Raw genomic sequence first — 22,652 nt, 5'->3', positions numbered from 1 at the left:
GTGGAATGGAAAGAAAAATTTTTTATGCACTATAAGTGATGTAAAAAATTCGATACAGAACATACTATTTTATATGATTAATCTACTTAACTCTTAACTCCCACTTTCCAATGCACATTTAATACATATACTTCTATTTTTTCGTTTAAAAATTTTGTATGACAAAAATATTTCTACTCTTTCAAAAAAAATTATGATATTTTATGATATATCATAATTTTCTATATACAGAATATCATAATATGATCCAAAAAATTATAATATCCTATGCATATTATGACATCCTGCATCAAATTATGACTTTATACAGAATATCATAATATGATCCAAAATATTATAATATAATCTAAAATATCATAATATTAAAAAAATATTATTGTCTAACTACTTTTCAATGCACATTTAATGTCTATAACTTTATTGCACATTTAATGTACGTAACTTTATTTTTCGTTTAAAAATTTTGAATGACAAAAATATCTTTATTCTTTAAAAAAAATTATATCCCGTGTATATTATGATATACTGCATTATATTATGACATCTTCTGTACAAAAAATTATGACTTTGCAGAATAATATAATATAAACATAAAATATTATAATTTTTTAAAAAATAAAAATATTTTTATCATTTAAAATTTTAAATAAAAAAATAAAATTTTAAATATTAAATATATATTAAAAAATAACAACTACGTAGACCAATTGGACAAGATGATACACTCAACATCAAGATGATACACTCAACATTAAATTTTTTACATCGTCTGCGGTGCACAAAATTTTTTGGAATGAAAATAGCTGATATAAGACATCCACGTACACCGAGCAGAGGAATGGTTTTGTGCCTTTGCCAGCCCACTGAAAGTGAATTTCCAGATTACCATCTAACATAACAGTTGACTTAATAATTTCTTGGCCCATTTGCTTCCTTTGCAATTTTGAAGTCTTGTAGAACCTTTTGACACTGCTTAATTACAGGTTTTTCAATCCAAGAATCATTACTTTTAGCACTAATTACGGTAACCCATAGAGACACAGAGTTGAATAAACCTAAATATACAAATACAGAAGCAATAACCTGTTTTGATACATCAAATAAGTGCTTTCCAATGCTGGAATATGTATGGTCATCTTAATGCATGATTTCAGCAAAGTGAAGATTGCCTGTACGGTATCTCTTCTATAGGCAAAGACCACAGTATTTGAGGGAGAGAGGGTTTATACGAGCAGTCATGTACAGTTTCGAATTGGTCACATTTAGCACCAATGCATTCCTAACAATGTATTTTGCCTGGCTGTCCCACAAAAGATCTCTTGTACTGCTAATATAAGCTCATTTTCCACAATCAGAGACAGCATAGTTTGATGGACAAGACTAATGTATCCACTCGTACTCATTATTATCAAAAGTCACCTTACTGCCACCACAATTGATGAACAAGGCATAATCTATAGTGATAGCAAGGCATGGGGAAGAGTCCATCACAAATATGCTTGTCATTAGATATTTTGACACATTATATCATCACAATATGAAACAAAAGCTTAAAAATATTGCCACCACGATAGAGAAAAAAAAACTTCAGCAAGTGCCTATATTAAAAGGTTCCCCAGTACAGGGTAGGTTCCATCTTAAACATGAAGGTATCCTTATTAAAGAGGAGACATTTCTTTCTTTGCCGCAGGGGTGGGGCAGGGGAAAGGGAGGGAGGGAGCAAAGAAGAAGGTTACAAATTATTAGCTGTTGATGAATAGCTAGAGACCAAATTCCTACAAACAAGGAAAGAAGAACTCTAAGAGAGAATGGACAAATCATGAACTAAAAACAATCGATCAAGGGGGTGTACGGAATTTGGTAGTCCTTACACATCTTTTATTTGACAGCTGGATATAATCAAGTGTCCCACAAAAGAGTTGTAAGAATGATCTCTAAATTTTTGAATTTCATAAAATGATGGAGATGGATTTATGATTAGAGAATGATAACTCATAAGCAAATAATATGCAGCTTAAAAAGCACACTGTAAGTATGACATACAAATTTTTTCTGCTGGTCAAGACCAGATTAGGCAGTGTTGCATTCAACATGTTACTAGCAAGGCACCCCGATGAGCAAAGTAAAGTGGATATGAAACAAATTAATGAAAAATTAAAAAAAAAAAAAAAAAAAGAGTTAGGAAGTTGCAGTGTGTAATAAAAAAGGAGCCCTAGACTGAAACTTTCTCCATCAAGCCACTGTTTATGCTTCATAGTATGCATATGACAATGTCAATCTAATTTGCTTACATATAACTTATCGTTCTCAGTCCATCACCGCTGCCTGGAATTTGACCACTGCGATTGTTAAAGCTTAGATCTCTACAAGAGAAACATAAAGTATACAAAAGAAATAGAAAAGGTTAGCACCCATGTTAATGAATTGATTGTGTAATAAATATTCATAATAGCAAATTGTGTAATTAAAATCATATAGTTGAACTATAACCTAAATGACTAATGAAGGCAAAAGTCACCAAGAGAATTTCTGGATATACTTACAAGAGGTCAAGATTAGGCATCTCCTGAAAAAAATCCAGGAGTTCACCAGACATTGATAAGTTTCTTAACACTCATCATACCTCCGATTGATATGGACTCAGCAAGCAAAAGATCAAAATAGACCAACTCACATGCTCTACTTGCTGTCCTAAATTAACTTTGTTTCCTTTATACTTATAGGACTTCCAAGTTCTTCATATTTTGCAGCAGAGGGAACTTCATATCTCCTTCTTTCAAGTCAAAGACCCTCCTCCTGTAGTCCCAACCATACTGATATGTAGGACACTAGAAGCCACTCGACTAATTGAAACGGATGAAGTGAAGCATTAAAATAGTTCTTACAGCTGCATTAGAAACACCAGTGTGGAGAAGATGGGAGGAAAGGGCCCCTCCATCGATGTTCCTTGTATGTACCTGCAAGCAAAATAATAGGTTCAAGATTCAAATCATTATTATTCTCAAGGTTGGCATTGAAAACAATACTAGAAAAGGACATGGACAGCTTGTTGCAGTACTGACAGCCATTGGAGCTTAGTCCACTTCCCCATGAAGCTTGGAATTTCACCAGAGATTGGATTCCCATCGATTTCACTGCAGAGGGTTAGAGAATTTTAGCATCTAACATACTATGTGAAATCTAAGTAACACTTAGATGAACAAACTTATGGAAACAAAACAATGTTTATCTGTTAAGAGATTCTTGAGTTATAACTCTCTCAGATTCTTGAGGTTGCCAAGTTAGTCTGGCAATTCCCCAGTTAAATTATTTGATGAAAGAACACTGGAACAGGAATAGAAAATGTGACGTGTTACAAAGTATAATAATAACAATGCAAATATGCAACTAACAAAGAAATAATAGCAAAAAAAATCAATTATCAAAAAAAGAGTTCTAGAAATTCAAACATAGCCTGTCAAGAATGACAATTGGTTGTACAAGTTCTTTAAGTTCATGAGGTTCCCAAGGGCCAAAGGAATTGAGCCATTTAGCAGGTTATCTTGCAATATCCCATGCCATACCAGATATTATATACATTTTACTATTGAAAGCAAACTGCTGAGTGGTGGATGAAACTTTGCTCAGGGAGTTGTGTCTCCCCATGGCTTGTGCAGTGCATGTAATGTAATCTAACAAATTGATATCAAAAGAGAAAGGATTAGAGGAGTACAGGGACTGAAGGGTGGTAATTCTTCCAAGCTCTTCCGGGATGCTCCCTGAGATCCGATTTCCTAGAAGAGAGGTGCAGAACAGATTATTTACAATATTGTCATTTACAAGTTGTTCGTCTCCCTTTTCTCTTTATTTTTATTTTTCTGCCGCTAGGTCTTCTTTTAAAGCAACAAATAGGAAGAGGTAAACTACAGACCGGTGAGAGGAAGCGAAGCCCAAGCGGCCGGAATGGATCCACTGAGATAGTTCCGTTACAAATAAGTAAATAAATAAATAACAGCATGGGTTAAATGTATGAAAGATTCCAGTGTTTATACTTGACATACTTACACGTCGCTCAAGAAGGTTAGCAAACTCATCTGGAAGAACTCCGATCAGATTCTGACTCCTGAATAGGCTGCAATCCCAAAATACAAATATTATGACCCATGGGGCAACAATCTCAGAACTTTCCTACTTTGAGATTTCTTTGAATGAAACTAGAGGTTACAGGGTTTTTGTTTTTTATTTTTTCAACAAAAAAGAGTTTAGACAGGGAGCCGTGAGGGAGATTTATAAGCATATTGAAGGTGATGTTGAAGCGGCAAGTGACGTTGCTTGCTATCTCAAAGAAACATATTGGTCCTTATCCAAAAAAGAAAGAAAGAAAGAAACGTATTGGTTCCACCACCCTTGCCTCCCGCTGCTGAGGTCCGCTGAAAAATTACACTCCTTCCCCAACTCGGAGGTAATCAAACGCAATGCCTTACCTGTAATCCATCATCACCATAGTTGCATCATCCATATTTCTCAGTGTGCATATATTAGAACGGAAAAAGAAAAATGAAGGAACAAAATCACAAAGAACGAAAGAATACAGAAAGAACGAAAGAATAAAGAAAGAAAAGAATCCCAATTTCCAACCTTTTCTTGAGAAGGATGAAGAGAGAAAAACACAATCTTGACCCGTCAAACAATCAGAAACGAAACCACTGAAAACCAACCGACAACGCGAATTCTATTAATCGAACACAGAGAAATCAAGAAGAACGAACGGGAAACTAGGGTTTCGGACAGTTTCATAGCTATCCCGTTGCTTTGCTTTGATGATAGGGGATGCCATGGTCCTCCTCCACCATCCCCCGCCATCGTCGGCCGAGAGGCGCCTCGGTTCGACGCCGTGGGAAGCCTCGAAGCCACGGTGAAGGAGAGAAGCGCAAGACAGCGAAGGCCCTGCCGCGGATTTCGCAAACGATCTGATTTTTTTTTTTCTTTGTATTGAACTTTAAAGATCTTTGAGAGGGATAACGAAACTAGGGTTCGCAAATGATCGCATCGAGAACGAAATCAACCTTTTATCCGCCGACTCAAGAAAAAATAAATGCGATCAAGAACGACATCTGGCCAAGGAATTCAAACGAAAAGATTGAGGGTTTGGAAGCACTCTCCTGTGCGATTCGGCTTCCTTTTCCATTTCTTTCGATCGCGTTGGCGGAGACAACCACCCGCGTCAAGCGAGAACCCGAGAGTGAGAAAAGCGTGGGGATGGGAAGCAGCGGAGGCTTTGAGACCGAGGGTCATATTTATAGAAGGCGGATAAGGCGGTGGGACTTATCCATAATTGGCTTACGGACTAAAAAATTTCGCATACGAGGATAGACTTCACAGATTGAGATGGCAAAATAGGTCCCATAAATATGCGTCCTGAATATGATCAAATTTAAAAAATTAAATTTAATTAAATTTAAATTTAAATAAAATTTAAAAAATTATAATACAGATATAGATAGAACGAGGATAATATTATTTTCTACCTAAATTCAAATCAGAACTCGATCCGAACCTACGGATATGGATAATATCCTAATCCATATCCGAATATATATATTTATAATTTTATTTGGATAATTCTATTTTTATTGATAATATATATATAATTATTTTGATTATTTATATATTTTATGTTAAATTATAATTCTATTCCTACATTTGATTTCTATAAATCAAGACTTATAAATTATGTTTAATGTTGAATTAGTAATTTTGTTTTGGTTGATAATATGCATAAAATTATTTTGGTTGTTTATTTTTCTTGGATATGGATAGGCATGGAGTAGGTATGGGTTGAATATGGGAAAATAGATTATCCGTAGGTATCTCCGAACCCATTAGATATGGGGATGAATATTTTTTTTTTATCCAATCGGATATTGAGTAGGATTTGGATATAGAGTATTAAGTTCGGATTTGAGGATCAGTGGTACAATATCCAATCCAAATCCTATCCATTGTCATCCCTATCATTAAAGTCCAGCAGGTGTCCGCAATGGGATGAGTGGGCCTAAGCCTGAAAATAATCTGACGTTCAGACGTTAGTCCGATAATGGCCTGCCATGAATCAAGAGCGGAAGCAGCCTACAAGTGTGTCACTCCTCCTCCTTCTTATTCTTCTTTTGTTCTTTTTTTTTTTAGATACAAATGAACAGTCGTACCATTTTAATATAAACATAGTTTAAAAAATCAAAATATAAAATATTTTTCAGAGCCCAATGATACTTATCATCTTGGCGCTAGATCCGGTCTTCAACCTAGCCTGTAAGCCGATAATTTTATTGGCTATACTGAAACAATCGATGAAGTTTATAGAATTTTCAGCCCAAACGTTCAAATAAACCTTTTCATTTTTTGGCGGCTATAACTCTCATTACAATTGATCGGATGGCCATAGATTTTATGCATCCAGTGTTTACAACACCGTCCATGGGCTCAGATTTTTACCCAAGCACACAAAATAGTAGGCTTGCAAAGAATGAGACGAGGCCTGGCTTCTTCAGCTAAAGGAGTGTCATCAGGAGGAACTAAAGTTAAGTTGGGTACTTAGGTGGATTGTTCCACCCTTTCTCTAAGAAAATAAACAAAATAATAGGAAATGAATAAAATTATGGATTAAAACAGCTTAATCCGTGAGCGAATGAGATGTCCATTTTCATTTTTATGTTTTATTTGCTTGCGCGTCTCTGGAACATTCTCAGCCTAGGTGATTAGGCATTTAGATGCTAACCAATGAGATCATGAACGACATGTTGCCATTGGAGAAGTTAAGATTTTTTGTTTCTGTATTTTTTAGATAAAGAAAGGAATTTTAGCCGTAGTGTGAATTTTGGCTAAATTACCTAGGCTCTAAAGATCGAGCACGCTACAAGGACTCGAATTCAGAACTTCCCACGAGTGTCCCTCAAAACCATAGAATCGCGGTCCAAGGAATGATTATAGACCAACCGATCAATCAACTTCCTTGACAGTGCCAACAATAATTAGAAAGTTGGAGCGGTTTACAAGTTTGAGTGCCCGGCGTGTAAAGTCCTGAATCAGTCATAGACAAATAAAAAGCTTATATGAAAAACTTAATTGCCTTTGAAATTTATAGTTATATTAGCAAAAAAAAGAATACGTCATCCAATTCTAAGTACAGCAGAAATACTGATGACATTGCATAATTCTTCTACCAAATATCACACAGTTTCCTGCTAATTACCAATGCGACCAGTGGAAATTTAAGAAAAAACATCCTTCTATTTTCTTCTGTAAAACGAAACTAACCATGTGAGATCTTACTTAATAAGCTTTTGCTACACAAGAACCACTGTATCTGTAATGGAGATGGTCATGAGTCTGCTTGAGACGAGACACCTACTTTATTCTTGGCAAGAAAAGAAGAGACGACAGATATGTGTCTGCATGATCCGTTCTTAGTTATATAATCTCCTAATGTAAATCCGTGCAATTATATATAGAAGGTGAGCACTTTTAATTTACTTTTCCCCGACCTCTCAACTATAAATTGTGATCTAATGGAAGCTTGCTTGATTGAGAGAGAGGAGTGATTTCTTCCTTGCAACTTTGGGCAGAAATTGAGGTATCAAACCATTGGTCGTCAGTCGGAATGCTGTGTGCTTGGCTTTCTTGGGACATTTCCTCAAAGGACCTGATTCTCGGATCCATGCTGCTGGAGTCTCTGGATTTGGTAGTAGGTGCCTGCACAGGAATCTTCCCATCTAGCATGCTCACCACAGTGGACATTGAGGGTCTGAGAGTTGGAGACAGGTTGGTGCATATAATAGCCAGGTTCAACATCTGCATTGCCTCTTCCTTAGAGTAGTTTGAACCAAGGCTTGGGTCAACGAGTTCAAGCAGTCTTCCCTCCTCTTGTAAAACATAGGCCTGCAATCCATGTAAAAGAAAAAGGAATAAGTATCAATGTTCTATTCAAATCTTACAATAAAGAAAAAAAGAACATCCATGTGATAAATAGAGAAAGAAAACACAACAGAATTCAAATTTAGATCAAGGTGAAGGAAATGTCTTATTTGGGGGAAAAAAAGAATGACTATATCTTAATAAACTTGTGTCAGCTCAAAATCACATGGATGAAGATTTCAATTCACTTTGTTGACAATTAGAAAGGCTATGGCATGACCCAGCAGTAGGATAAAAAAAAAAAAAACAGCCAGATGGGTGAACACCTTAGTGAGGTTTGGGAGTACAACACAAAGGTTAATTCAGTGATTCAGGCAAACCAAACAGCAGGATATTCTGTCAACAGTTTTCAATGCAGGTTGGATTAAACTAAACGCCATACAAATGTGTTTGAATTGGATTGATTTTTTGTGATGATTCTGGTAAGCCTATTTGGCAGCTACTGAATGGTATCCTACAGAAAATATTCAATACAAGGAAATTAATGCTACTGGAGATGGCTTAATCCAAGCTAGGCACCAAGGGACAAGGAAATATGGATCAAAACAGAAGGCCCCGGTAATGTTAATTTATCTATCCCTATGGGCAGGAAAGTTGGTCAACCAACATGCAGACTATTCTTGGAGAGGTTTATGGTATACCATGGGAATTTCTTGATTTTTATATACCACATGTATACCGAGAAAGTCATCAGTACTGTGAATTGGCTTGCAAGAAGGGGAAGAAAGCAGAAATGTTCTTAGTGGTTGCCGAGTTTACTTAGGGATTCAATGGATCTTGTGTATAGGGATCTTAGAGTAGGACTGAATCTAGCATTTTTCTTCAGGCTATAGAAGAACCAAACATTTTTTTGCTTCTATTGTTTTTTATATTAGAAGTTTATTAACAAAAGGATTGGGAAGAGAGATTTGCATGGTTAAATTGGCTCGTCTATAAAAATCACTCCAATAAAATAATCAAATGAAAGTTGGTTATAAAGTATAAATGAAACCGGGAATTGATGAGATTTGATGGTGGTCGTAAGAGATTCTTTTCAATTATTTCTCAGCATAAAAATAGGTGGCATTGCATGTTGGGTTAGGTCAATTTAGAATAATACCATATATAATGTTAGCCCATAGTTAACATGAATCAGCATCAAACGAGAACTCCTTCACACATAAGCACCCATGGGTTGACCCACATGAGCAATGTTGACTACATTGTCCCATAATCTACTCTACTTCACATGACCCAACTGCAAACCAACTCCATCCATCCAGATCCAGGCATTAAAGACTTGGTGCCTCAGTTCTAAGGTGAAACAAACAAGTAGTATCGAAAAGACCAGCTACTATTAAAAACCTGATGTCATGGTCATGACCCGACTTGGCATGACCCAACCCCTTCAAATAAAGAACTCTATCCACACGACACAAGTTGGATCAAAAGCTTTACTCCAAATCCAACTTGCTTAGGCCGAGTTTGGAAAGGGCACGCATTTTCAGCGATTTGTTATCCCAGGTGGGTGCAACCAATACCAAGTTTAGTGGGATACTGTTTAAATTCTCTCGAGGATAAATGTTGCTATCCAAGAAATGATCACAATTTTGTTGTTGTGCTATTTCGATGCTAAGGATAAGAAAAGAAAGGGGTCACTTTCAAAAATGAACAGATTTGCCCTTGCAATTTCCTTTATTCTTGGGCCATTGGACAATAAACAATGATATTAAACATGTCAAGTACAAAACAAACATAACAATATAATATGATACATTTTTCAATATAACATATAATAATATGATGATAATAATAATAACATTATTATTCTAATAACAAATGTATTATCAATATTGTATTATATTATAGAATATAAATGTTAATTTATATATTGGTTGGTAGACAATAAGGATATATTCCTAGAACATAACAAAAAATATTATACTACAACAATTCCAAAGAATAATACTACTGTTATCAAAATATAGGGTACTGTTGAGATTGTAAGGGGCATTTATGAGTTAAACAAAAACTACAGGGCACAAGCCGTTCCAGGGTACCTATGGAACAGATTGTCCAGGTAGACCTGATTTGACCAAACTGTTGGTGTCGGGTATAAGAAACCCAATCAGTTTAAGAGGATTTGACGCCCACCTTAGATCAATAGAGCTATATTTGAAGCCCAAGTCCAAAAATTTGCCCCAAACCTGACAGATTGGAAAAATCTTCATCAAAACCTAGCCTCTACATGGTCAAGTCAGGTCTGTTGTCTCGTGTTGGTTCAGTTTTTGCAACCCCCAATCATTTCTTATTCCTGAAATTCCTTTTAAAATAATAAAGAGGACATCCCAAGGTGAATGCTTTGGAAGGACTTTCAACTTAGGTGGTTCTATCATGTTCCTTTGAATGTCAGAAATGACCATTCAGAAGGAGGCTTAGATGGTTTCAATGAATAAACGTTATTATCTTCTTCACTGGTCCAAAGCAATTAGGATCTGCTATGAAAATCAACTCATAGTTTTTTGTTTTCTGAGGATGAAAAAAATGAACTCAAGGTTATACATTCACATTTTTGTTAGCATATAAAAGTAAGATCTTGTCCTTCACCTAACAATGATCATGTCAACAAAAGTTCCTGAACAAAAATATGAGATCCAATAACACTTACCCAATCAAGAAGAAAAACAAAGTCCTCCCTGGGCCTAAAACTTGTGTTGCTCATTCCGCTAACAATCTCTAATATGACAACTCCAAAGCTGTAAACATCTGCTTTGTCTGTCAAGTAACCCCTTGTTGCATATTCAGGAGCCATATATCCTCTGCATAAATACAGATCAGCTTCATACAGTATACAAAGTACTGAATGTGCACTAAGACCGACCAAATGATATTTAGCATTCAAAGGCTGACAGTGCATGACACTGTAAGTTAAGTACCACAGAACTATATTTTGGTACTATCTTCTCAGGTTGTATATTCTATTTACTAATTAATGCATAAAACACCACTATGACAAATTAACATATTATATATCATCTACTTACAATGTACCAGCTATTCGGGTGCTGATGTGGGTATTCTCTTCTTCATCCAATCTTGCCAAACCAAAGTCAGATATTTTTGCATTGAGATCTTTGTCAAGCAGAATATTTGTCGCCTTGATGTCTCGGTGAACAATCTTCAACCTCGACTCTTCATGGAGATATGTCAAACCTCTTGCTACCTCTAGGCAAATCTTACGCCTTGTTTTCCAGTTCAATTTCAGTTGGTATTCTTCAGGACCTGGTAAGATTCATGCTCTTGTTATACTTTTTGGCAACATAATTAGTCAAAACAAAGAATATAAAATTAAAAAGGGTGTTGAATCCAAAGTACTAGGAATTATGGTAAAACGACAGAAACATGTACCGAATAGAGCACGGGCTAGACTATTATTTTCCATATATTCATATATTAGCAGTAATTGATTTCCTTCAATACAACAACCATAAAGCTTCACAAGATTTGGGTGTTGCACGGCTGATATCACGGCTATTTCATTAAGAAATTCACGGTTCCCTTGTTTAGACTTGGAAGAAAGCTGCTTAACTGCAATTACAGAACCATCAGGCACCACACCCTGTGACCAGGTAGTTGCATTTTACAATCAAAGCTCTACCAAAGGATAAGATGTACAATATTTAAACATAAAATTACTTAAAGTGAGAAAAAATAATCAAAAATACAACAAAAAGGGAGAAATGAAATTATCAATTCATTTTTGCTAAGACATACCTTGTAAACTGGACCAAAGCCACCTTCACCTATCTTATTTGCACGATCAAAGTTATTGGTGGCAGCTTTGATCTGTTTTAAACTGAAGTAACCAGTCTGCAGCTTTAGGTCTCGAAGTTCTGCATGCATAGGTTTTATGATTTAGAAATTATTAGATCAATGCATGGTTTACTAATGCATGGCATTTGAAACACCTATATATGGGAAAACAATGAACAAAATGCCAATCAACTACGCCCATGATTTATATTGCTCTAATTTCTTAACGTCTAATGAGAAATATGGATGTGAGGTATAGTTTAATAAAGTTCTAGATAAAAACAGCTGCCAAGTGAGACGTATAAGGTATGATAACCAGAAGATTTCTTTTGCATTTTACATATTATATCAGTATTGTGTACAACACCTCTCCTAATGCTTATTTACAAATCACACCAGATAAACCTGTCTTTCTTTGCAAACAGACCTTGGGCGAGTTTGACGCTAACCGATGAGCTCACCACCATTACCTTCATTGTTTGGGGGGGCCTCCGTAAGTGAGGGGACAAATTGCTCCTGTCCCCATTTTACAAACTGTTTGTTACCTTTTTCCCCCACTGTTCCAATGTTAGGGTTCTTCACTGAGCTCTCGCAAGTTTTTTTCAATGATTACAGGGTTGGGCAAGCTCTTATAAGACCTTGTGCTCTCAATACTAAAGATGCTCTGAAACTTCAAACATGAATTGAAAAAAATTGTCTGATTATGATGAAGAATAAGGAATACTATTCAATGATAATAGCATCTATGTCCATGTAACTACCGAAAGCATAAACTTTCATCTCACTCATCAATTTCTAGGTCCAAGTACTACAACAAGAAACACTCTCAGGCCAACACTGCTGAGATTGGGGGCACCGGCAGCATGGGGTCTGTAGGCTCTCAGCAGCCAGCAGTAGCACTGGCAAGGACTGCGATGTCATTGGGTATGTAAGTTCTCATGTGTGTTTGCGGAGGCCTAGATAGTGGACGCTTGGTTGTAAGGTTTGCCTTAGAATGGGAAGGGGGAAGTGTATCCACTCCCGGTGGACAGACATTTCCTTGTTAAATTAACCAGGGACCAAGATTACTGCAGATGAAAGAAAGCTAACAGAAGTGCCATTTGAAAGCAAAAATATGTTTATCTGGATCATTGTAAATAGATTTTAAGGGGAGTTGTTGTGTGCAATATTTATATAATTTTGAATGTGAAATGCAAAATACCCTAACCATAAATATAAACCTTCCACTTGTCCACGAAATTCCATACCGACCCGAACTGGCCGGTACACCCCGTACCTAGCCAGACCGTAAAGGAACCAGGACGGTTCGGCCGAAAAAAATGGTACACCGGAGAAGGGAGAGAAAAAGAGAGGAAGAGAGATAGAGGAGGGGAGGGAGAGAGATCATGACGTCGCCGAAGGCCGACAGTGGCCCGCTGCGGCCGCTGGAGGGCCGCAGAAGCCTCCGTGGCTCAGTGTTGTCTGATAGAACTTTTAAACGAGAGAGAAAGAGAGAGAGAGACGGAGCGATGGTATTGAAGGATCATGCAGCCGGCGGAGAAGCTACTGGAGGGTGCCGGATAGCCGCTATGGCCACCGGATAGTCGCCGTGGCCACCATACTATAGGGTGACGGAGCCGCGTCGTGGAACAAGAGTGACCGCCCCTATTCCTTCATTGTGTTTTTTTAAAAACATCGATGAATAGCGAAGTCGGCAATCATTTGCCAGCTTCACTTTTTAAAATTTTTTTTTAGAAAAATAAAAATAGTGAGGACGGCTTCACCGTAATCTGTGTTTTTTAAAAAAAATCTCATGAAACAGGGGATCGCCCCTAATTCATGCCTGTGGTGCCACAGACATCGAGTGCACCATCCAGCAGCCATGGCGGCTAGCCGGAGGCCCTCCGGCAGCCTCTCCAATGGCTTTTTCTCCTTCTTTTTTCTTTTTCCTCCTCTCTCTATCTTTCTTTTCCTCCTCCCGATTCGCTTCCTCTACTTTGTGTCAATTCACACCGGTCCGGTTCGATATGTACCCATACCGCCCACCATCGGCTGGCATGGGTTCCGGTACCGAATCCGCGAACCTTGACTAGTCCACTTAATCTCCATCAACATACTAAAACATATTTGCTTCTTTTTTATCTCTGTTTGAAGAATATTTAACATGATGAACCAGAGATTTTTGATGAATGTGATTCCTAGGAACCCTCAAAGTGTGTTTTAAAAGGAAAGAAAGCAGCTATCTCAAATAGATGGGGATCTTTGTTCAGTCACTTGGGTATTTCTTTTTTTTTTTTTTTAAATGGTTGAGAATGAAACAATTTTGGTTCAGTCTCCACACTGCAAATCACACACAAATCCTAGAGGTCCTAGAAACTAATGTCAGATGCCAACCATACAGTCTTCTTGCCGCACTCTTGAAGGCATAAGGTCTTCACTGAAAATAAATGATCTACGATAATTCCTAAAGAAAACTTTAAGAGAACAATCAAGTAAACTGAACTTATTATCTTACCATCGTTCTTAGCATTCTTCCTTCTGAGGAAAAGCAATAACAGGATTAAGGTCAGCAAAATTACAACACAAGAAGCAGCAACTATGCCCAAAATAGCTCCAAGAGATAGATTGCTTTCTCCTGTATCTGGCTTGAAGTCTTCAAAGAAGAAATGATCAGACATCATCATTATATAAGTAATTCAACAGGAAATAAGAAATGCTCTTTTAAGGGCTTACTTGGTGTAACTGAAATTGCAGATATAAGAGGCCCATATACACCTAATTGTGGAATGGCATTTGTCCCTTTGCCAGCCCACTGAAATGAATTTCCAAGGTGCCATCTACAGTAGCATTATATGACTGAATAATTTTCTTACCAGTCCCATTTGCTGCTTTTGCAATATTGAAGTCCTGCAAAACCTTCTTTCCCTGTGGAATAAACAGTTTTGTCATGCAAGAAAGTATTATTTGCATGCTCACGTTTTGACACTGACACGGTAGAATGTAAAAACAGAATATAATGAATGTAGTATTTAGAATATTATTAAAGTAAGCAAAAGAAAAATGTGAGACCTAAGGATTGTAAAAATAAAGAAAGATACCTGAATTGATACATCAAATAAACGCTCTCCAACACTAAAGTATGTCTGGTCATCAGTGAACATAATTTCAGCAAAACGAAGATCGACTGTATAACTTCCTTTCTGTAAGCAAAGACCATAGTATTTGAGAGACAGAGGATTCAGCCGGGCAGTCATGTACAACTCTGGTTCAGTCATGTTCAGTGCTGATACATTTGTAGCAATATAGTTTGCATCGTCATTTGCCGAAAAAACTCCTGTGCTGCTATAAGCCCATTTCCCACTATCAGAGGCAGCATATCTTGATGGACCCTGCTGTGATGAATCATCTTCGTATTCATTGTCATCAATGATCACTTTAGGACCACCACAGTTTATGAACACCTTGTAGTCTGCAAATATTACAAAACACAATGATAGCCATTCATAGCTATGGTTTTGTTTAAATATTTTAGCATATCCCAGTACTTTGGAATATAAGCTCAATCTCTTTAAAAAGAAGAACTTAAACAAATTATTGTACCTACTTCTAGCTTTCCCAGTACAAGGGAGATTATGCCTTAAACATGTTGCAATCCTACAAGAAAAAAAAGAAATAGTACGTAGAAATTACCAAAGCATACTGTTAAAGCTAAAATTGACATGATAAGGACCTATATGAATTAAAAAATGAAGACAACATAATATATAAAAAGCTTACATATCATTGTTTGTTGATGAATAACTAGAAACCAAATTCCTACAAGCAAAAAATTGAAATCATAGGAGAAGGATTAAATAAGTTAACAACTAAAACGAATTGATTGTGAGGGAATATGAAATTTGAGAATCCTTACACATTCCCTTGTTGACAATTGGCTGGTGCCGGAGATCCTGTAAAAGAGTTATATGAAAGATCTCTGCAATTTTGAGTAACATAAAGTCATAAAATGATTGAGATGAATTTTAGCACTGAACAATGTTTTTGACATTTCTAACCAAGACTATGACTCATCATAACCAAATGAATAGAAAGTTCTGAGCAAATAAACATACATGTTTTTTCTACTGCTCAAGATCCAACTGGGTATTGCTCCATTTAGCATGTTATTAGTAAGGAACCTACATGAGAAAATGCAAGAGATATATACAAGACAATTCATCAAAAAGAAAAGGAACGTAACGAATAGGAAACTAGAGTAAAACTTCCCAAATAAGGAAACTATTAGTCATGTAACATAATATGTTCATCTAGTTTGCTTACATAAAACCGATTGAATTTTGAAGGCCATCAAAGCTTTTCGGAATTGAACCTGTCAAGTTGTTAAAGCTAAGGTCTCTGCAGGATAAACACAATATACAACAAATAAGCAGGAAATGTTTGCACCTGTGTCGCTGACTTGTATTATGTCTTCTTAATAGTAGATAGTGCGAAAAAGAACTGTAACACAAACAACTTAGAAGCTAAAGTCATGAAAAGAAGCCTCTGAACAAACTTACAAGACATAGAGAGTGGTCATCTCTCCAATAAAATCAGGGAGTTCACCAGATATAGACAAGTTCCTCAACACACTGCATCATACCGACAACTAATATCCATTAAGTAGGAGAATAAACACGCTTCATCATATATTATACTATTAATCTTTGTTGACTTCAATTCCATTCACACTTACAGATATTTCAAGCTTGTCATGTTCTGCAATGGAGGGAACTTCCCATCCCCTCCTTTCCAGTCAGACACTCTCCTGCAGTGCCAACCTCAGTAATTAATAAACACTATAAATCACTGGACTAACCAAAGTGAGTGAAGTAAAGCATTAAAAAGGGTCTTACAGCTGAGTTATGGCTACCAACTTTTCTAATACGGGAGGAAATGGCCCCTCCATCAACGTCCCTTGCATATCTCTAGGAACAGATTGTTCAAGATTCAAATCATTAATCATTCAAACGAAGGACTCATCCGGCATTGCCTTTCTTTTTGAAAAACGAAAAAGAAAAAGATTTCAGTTTTGGCAGGTTTGTTCCTGAAGTTTCTTAGAGTTTTTAAAACTTTTTGCTGTAAAAAAAATTTTACTTCCAAAAGTATGGAAATAGAAAGAAAATAAGCCGTTCGGGAATTCCGTCGAACATTGTGTGCGCAAGAGTTTCGAATATCAATTGCACAAGTTTGGACGAAGCTGATGTTACAGTGTAGACCAAATATTTCAAAAGACTAAAGGAAGTTTAAGATTTAATCACATAAATTTTCAGTATAAGGCGTGAAAAAAAGGGGGCTACACGGGATAAGAGCATTTCAGTTCAGTGGCAAAATTATAGCGTTTGGCAGGAAAAAAAAAAATCCAGCTAATAATAAATATTTAAAAAATCATTTTTTGGCAGAATTGGATAAACCTTTTGTTAGTGAACCAAAAGATCTTCATTGGTTTTATGGTGAGAGAAGAAGAGGACAAAGAACTGGTTCCCCTTCATTTCCCGTGAACAATAATGAAGATAATTATGTCAGCAATGTTGCGTGTGAGAAAGGAAAAGGATCATGGATCATGGTATTAATCTCTTTCCACTTCCCTTTCTTATCTTTTAATTTTTTTAATAAATAATAGTGGCGAGAAAAATATGTAAGGTCAGTCTAGTCCAACATAATTTTTTTTTTCCAATTTTGTGAAAAATTGCAGAATTAGTAATTAATTGATTTCTTAGAAATACCCAAAATACTGTCAAAATAATAATTATCAAAACTAATAATATTTTCTTTACAGATTATTTAAAAATAAACAAAAAAATAAAATATGTTAGAATAAAAGAATTAGTAAAAGGAATCAATGCAACACCATTTGCTGCCAAACGTCAATGAATTAGTATCCGTACTCACAGATGATCAAGTTTCGTCCAATTTCCAATGAAGCTTGGAATTTTGCCAGAGATTGGGTTTCCATCAATTCTACTGCAAGAAGGAGCTAGAATTTTCAGAATCTACCTTAATTTATTTGATTATAGGTAGCATATCAAAATGGTCCGGAGACCTATGGCTAGTGGCAAAAAGAATTATAGTCATTAAGTTGACCGGTGGGTGCACCTACTAACAGAATGGTGGAAGAGATTCCTGACTTACAAATCTGTCATGTTCTGAGTTTCCCAAACGAGTCTGGCAACCCTCCACTTAAGTTATTTGCCGAAACAAGGCTGTAGGGAAGGAAACAAAATGCAATTATAACATAGAATAGTTAACAGTTCTTAGCTTAACAAATAAGAGTTGTAATTTTTTTATTTTATAACGATAAGAGTTGGAGTTTTAATTAAAAATAGCTTGTGTATACATGAGAGGGGACTTACAAGCTCCTTAAGTTGATCAGGTTACCAAGTGCTGATGGAATAGAGCCTTGCAGTTGGTTATCTTCCAGAACCCTATAAGACAGCAGATAATTATAAAATAATAATTTAAAAAAAAAAAAGCTTCGAGCACCCATAAATTGTATATGAAAAGTTCATCAAGCTCATAACGGCTAACTTGGCAACTCTAGAATCAAACAGTCGATCATATTTGGCAATAAATTCATGTGCATTTAGATAAAAGAGGTAAAGAGAAAATAAAAGTGGAGGAAAGGTGAAGTACAGCTCCTCAAGGGTTGTCATTCTTCCAAGCTCTTGTGGAATCGTCCCAGAGATTCGGTTTCCCAAAAGTGACCTACATTGAAGCCAGCAGGATTATGTCACTTGTACAATTTTTCTTTGATCCTTTTTTCTTGAAAAGAATCTAGGAGAAGATGTGAGACAAAATACAGATGGGTGAGGGGAAGGGATGCCCAGGCTGCAGGAATAGATCCACTGAGATAGTTCCAAGTTAAATCTCTGTTGCATAAACAAAATACATAGACAAAATAATGGCATGAGATTAAGGTCTCTTAAATTCCTATATTTTCACTATACTATTGCCATGTAGACTTACAAATCGGTTAAGAAGGTAAGGTTGGCAAACTCCTTAGGAAGAACTCCAGTCAGGTTCTGACCCTTGAGCAAACTAAAATCCAAAAATATGCAACCATGTAATGAAAATATACAAAAAGATTTGATTACGACAATAATCTCAAAGCTGTCACTTTGAGAAGAAATATATTTAGCTTTACACCGCACAAGTTGGGAATAATGAACTGATAGGATTATATATATTTAAGAAGTTGTATATATCTAAAAGTTGCATTTCTAATTATATGATATGGTTTGCTTGTATTTATATGCACTTGCAATTAAACAAAAAAATATTTGCTAGATGTAACTCCATATTTAATAATCTAAAATATATAATAACTTATTAGAGAGAATAACAGATACGATATTACTTCATATTATATTAAAAATAACAACATTGTAGAGTATTAGTTTATTATAAATCTATAACATGATATTAAGTTAACAGATTGATAATATACCATAGTATAGAATTAGTTAACACAATAAGATAATTATCTGGCTGCAGGACACTTACTTTTTTATCAATTTAACATTATAAATATTGGTGTATATTATATGTAAAGTTTTATAGTAATAATGTGATATCACTTTGCAATGTATGTAGGTGATGTTTTGTTGTAATAATGTGATATCGTTTTGTAGTGTGTGCATGGGTGCGCGTGCTATACTGTTATCATAATACTGGTAATACAATATATCTAATGGTAATAGAATCAGAATACCATTATATGAAAATCATTTTACACAATCATGTACATAATGAATACAAAAGATCTGTCATATAATATGCAACATATATAGTACATTAATATACATAAAAAATAAGTATGATATGGTGATAGAATTATCTGTATAGTTTAGATAACATGATATATATAACATTATAGAAATTTATGTTTTGACATATGATAGTTATGATACATAACATCCACTTTAACAATACGAAGCTCTATTACAATACCATAACAAACTAATTCCTTGAGAAGTGACAACTCTCATTAATGGAATTATTATACCAGCATTCAAATATAGAACTGAAAATACATCTGTGACATCCAAGATCCAACCATACTAAACCAGATGAGGAATTTGGGGTCGCAATAATTGACAACGCATGTTCATTCTTATGAAACTAAACAAGCTAAGTATATTATTTTTTCAGAAAATGAAGATCAAACTTTATTCTTTGAAGGAGATCAAATGCAGAACATGGGAAAAGCGACTCGTGAGCAAAGGGCGCGTACATGCTTGTAACGTGACAGATATTGGAGGTTGTGTTGCATTGGCAAGTGACGTTGTTGGCTATCTCGTAAGAGCCCGTAGATTCCATCCACCCTGCGGTTCCACTGCAAGGGTCCACCGAGAAGTCCCACTGCTTTCTCAACTTGGAGCCGATCGTTTTTAGCGCTTCAACTGCAGTCCATCATTACCAATTCATCCAACATTTTCTTTCTAATTAATTTCATGCAAACTAAAGAAAGAAGAGAAGGGATGGTCTAATTATACTGCAAGGTTGTTCCCAAATCAATACGGTAACCTAGTATAGAAACCTTAGTTTATTTTTACATCATTAACAATACTGTGGAAAGACAAAAAGTTTTTTTCTGAAAGAACTAAAATCTAGAATGACCAATTAAGTTTATAGACAGTTCATGTACTTAATCTGCATCACTTCTGTAACTCATAGCCCTGGTACAAAATCAAACGTTGAAGGGAGTAGGAAACAAGAACGGAGGGAGACTATTGGTTGGTACCAGTAACAAGTGCCATTGTTTCACGAATCATGATGTGAAGAAAAGAGAAAATATATTATGAAAAATAAATCAAAAAAGTACCTTCTTCATGAACCAGTTTCTGAGCTCTGCCTTCATGAAAGCAGCTCAAAACTAGCAGAATGGAGAAGACAAGGAGAAGCGTAGGTGGAGGGGCGGCCAACGGCTTTCCCTTTTCTACTGCTACGATTACTCCCATCTCCTCCAACTCACCCTCTTCCTTGGATCCAAGAACCGGGAACAAGCAATGCTGGAAAACTATAGAGGGAAAGAATGAGGATGATCTGTGATGGACACCAGTTTGGCCCACGCGCACCTGCGGTCAAAAACCCAGTGTTTGTTTGCCAAAAAAAAAATGAGAAAACAGAAAGAGCGCCGCGGATCCTTTGCGGCACCCATCCTGCGATGGATGGTGCGCGGTGCACGGCACCATACGGTAGATCTGTAAGTTGAAAAGAGATATGTTAATTTAGTAAGAAAATTCAAAAAAGACGGAGGCACATCAGATGAGAATTTATTGGTCAGAATTATAAAGCCATCTGCATCGTAGATAGTTTAATAAAAAATTAACATATTATTTATTATTAAAAAATCACCAATTTTTTTAATTTAATTGAAAATTTGTTAATATAGGGAGAGCGCCATTTTTATGTCACATCAGAGTCAACCGATCTCGATGAATTGAATATTATGTCACAATTTTTGAGGAATATGACATCAGATGATAAGAGTTTTCAAGATGGTGCAAGAAGCACATGCCCAACTAGATTCTTGTCATTTAAATAAACTTTTAAATAATAATCGTTGAGGTTGTCGCTTGGCGTTTTGTGCACGGCAAAGGATTAGGTAGCCCTCTTCATGCAGCCGTCGCAATTGACTGACCTTTTTTTTTTTTTTTCTATATTGAGCCCCTCCCTTTATTCAGGTAATTATAATACGTCCAGAAACCAGTTACCAGATAAAGGAGAAGATAAGAGGGAAATAGAGAAGAAGACCAGAACAGAGGTGATCATAGAGAGGAGGGATCTGCCAATAACTTCTCGCACAGTTAATTATATGGTTTGCTTCAATCTTTTTGGAGCAGAGATGCGCCCATCTATGGAAAGAGTGGAGAATCGTCTGGAGTGTTGCATGAATCGAACACTTCCTTTTGAGGAACAACCGAGAATTCCATTCATCCCATAATTCCCAACAATCAGCGGAGAATAGCCGATCACCTCACCTTTTATCCAGTTTGTGCCGGTCTCTCTTTTTCCAACTAGTCCAGAGGTACTCATCGAGGTTTGTTGGCCTCCTTTCTAAATGCAATTGTCTTTAATGGTGGTGCAAATGCTTTCTACAAAGGGACGTCTAATGCATAAGTAATTTGCTGACTTTATTGTTGGCCTCCTTTTTAAATTCAATTGTCTTAATGGTGGTCCAAATGCTTTTTGCAAAGGAACATTCAATGAATAAGTAATTTGCCGACTTCATTGAACATCCACGCAATAAAAAACCAATTAAAAACTTTTACTTTCTACGACATTGCAGCCCCTTCAAATGATTTTATAGCATGGACAGCTCAAACTACCAAAATTAATGATCTTATAGTAAGATTCAATAGTCAACATACCATGATGTGAAAGTTTCCAAAAATCCGAGAGAGTGTGAAAGGGGTGAGCATGTTATGACTAGATCATCTTTGCTGACTCAACGGACCCCTTGTACACCTTGTACGGATGTTCCAAGCTGGTCTCCTTCAACTCCACTGTGATGATATTGATGAAGTTGGTTCAAAGACCTAGCATAAAATTCTGCCCAAAAAAGGACTGCATCAGCCACATATCCTCCCAAAACCTGGTGCTCCCAACCGTAGTTTTGCCAGAACTGGGCTTGATGTTGCCAGACCCGAATAGAGATACCTTCTTAAACTGGGACAAGTTTGTCTCGGCTTTTATTCTTGCAGGTCGAGACCCATGTTAAAACCCGAGCTTTCCTTGGAAAAAAATAATAATAATAATCTTCCTCTATCACTTATCTCAATCCTTGCCGACAAACTTCTTAACTCACCAGCTGTCGTGGACTGGTGTTTCGTCTCTTATGGAATGGGAAAGAATAGCCAAACAGGGGTCGACCGTGGAGAGATATGATGTGC

General features: G+C 36.2%; 2 protein-coding genes across 2 annotated transcripts; both read right to left on the bottom strand.

Annotated features, from left to right (window-relative positions):
• Positions 1 to 2,194: 2,194 nt before the first annotated feature.
• LOC105041317 (uncharacterized) lies at positions 2,195 to 4,687 on the bottom strand. Its single transcript, XM_073252968.1, has 9 exons — positions 4,618 to 4,687; positions 4,385 to 4,463; positions 4,041 to 4,111; positions 3,911 to 3,951; positions 3,713 to 3,773; positions 3,038 to 3,134; positions 2,886 to 2,957; positions 2,722 to 2,796; positions 2,195 to 2,363 (listed from the first exon to the last, which is right to left on the bottom strand). Coding segments are annotated over exons 3-9 (423 nt in total). The 5' UTR covers positions 4,042 to 4,111; positions 4,385 to 4,463; positions 4,618 to 4,687; the 3' UTR covers positions 2,195 to 2,287.
• A 2,454-nt stretch (positions 4,688 to 7,141) lies between these two features.
• Positions 7,142 to 22,384, bottom strand: LOC105041332 (probable LRR receptor-like serine/threonine-protein kinase At1g53440). Its single transcript, XM_073252936.1, is given in 27 exon segments — positions 7,142 to 7,914; positions 10,598 to 10,748; positions 10,974 to 11,211; positions 11,338 to 11,548; positions 11,704 to 11,822; positions 14,237 to 14,374; positions 14,455 to 14,538; positions 14,541 to 14,646; positions 14,820 to 15,190; positions 15,326 to 15,375; positions 15,499 to 15,537; positions 15,635 to 15,697; positions 15,834 to 15,899; positions 16,042 to 16,116; positions 16,278 to 16,349; positions 16,454 to 16,525; positions 16,614 to 16,685; positions 17,650 to 17,721; positions 17,890 to 17,905; positions 17,908 to 17,960; positions 18,111 to 18,182; positions 18,391 to 18,462; positions 18,558 to 18,626; positions 18,724 to 18,795; positions 19,991 to 20,159; positions 20,582 to 20,834; positions 22,131 to 22,384. Coding segments are annotated over 27 exon segments (3,213 nt in total). The 5' UTR covers positions 22,182 to 22,384; the 3' UTR covers positions 7,142 to 7,527.
• Positions 22,385 to 22,652: the final 268 nt, after the last annotated feature.

The sequence above is a fragment of the Elaeis guineensis genome, chromosome 2, assembly GCF_000442705.2.
Source record: "Elaeis guineensis isolate ETL-2024a chromosome 2, EG11, whole genome shotgun sequence".
In the NCBI taxonomy this organism is placed as follows: domain Eukaryota; kingdom Viridiplantae; phylum Streptophyta; class Magnoliopsida; order Arecales; family Arecaceae; genus Elaeis; species Elaeis guineensis.
This window is presented reverse-complemented; position numbering and strand designations above follow the sequence as displayed.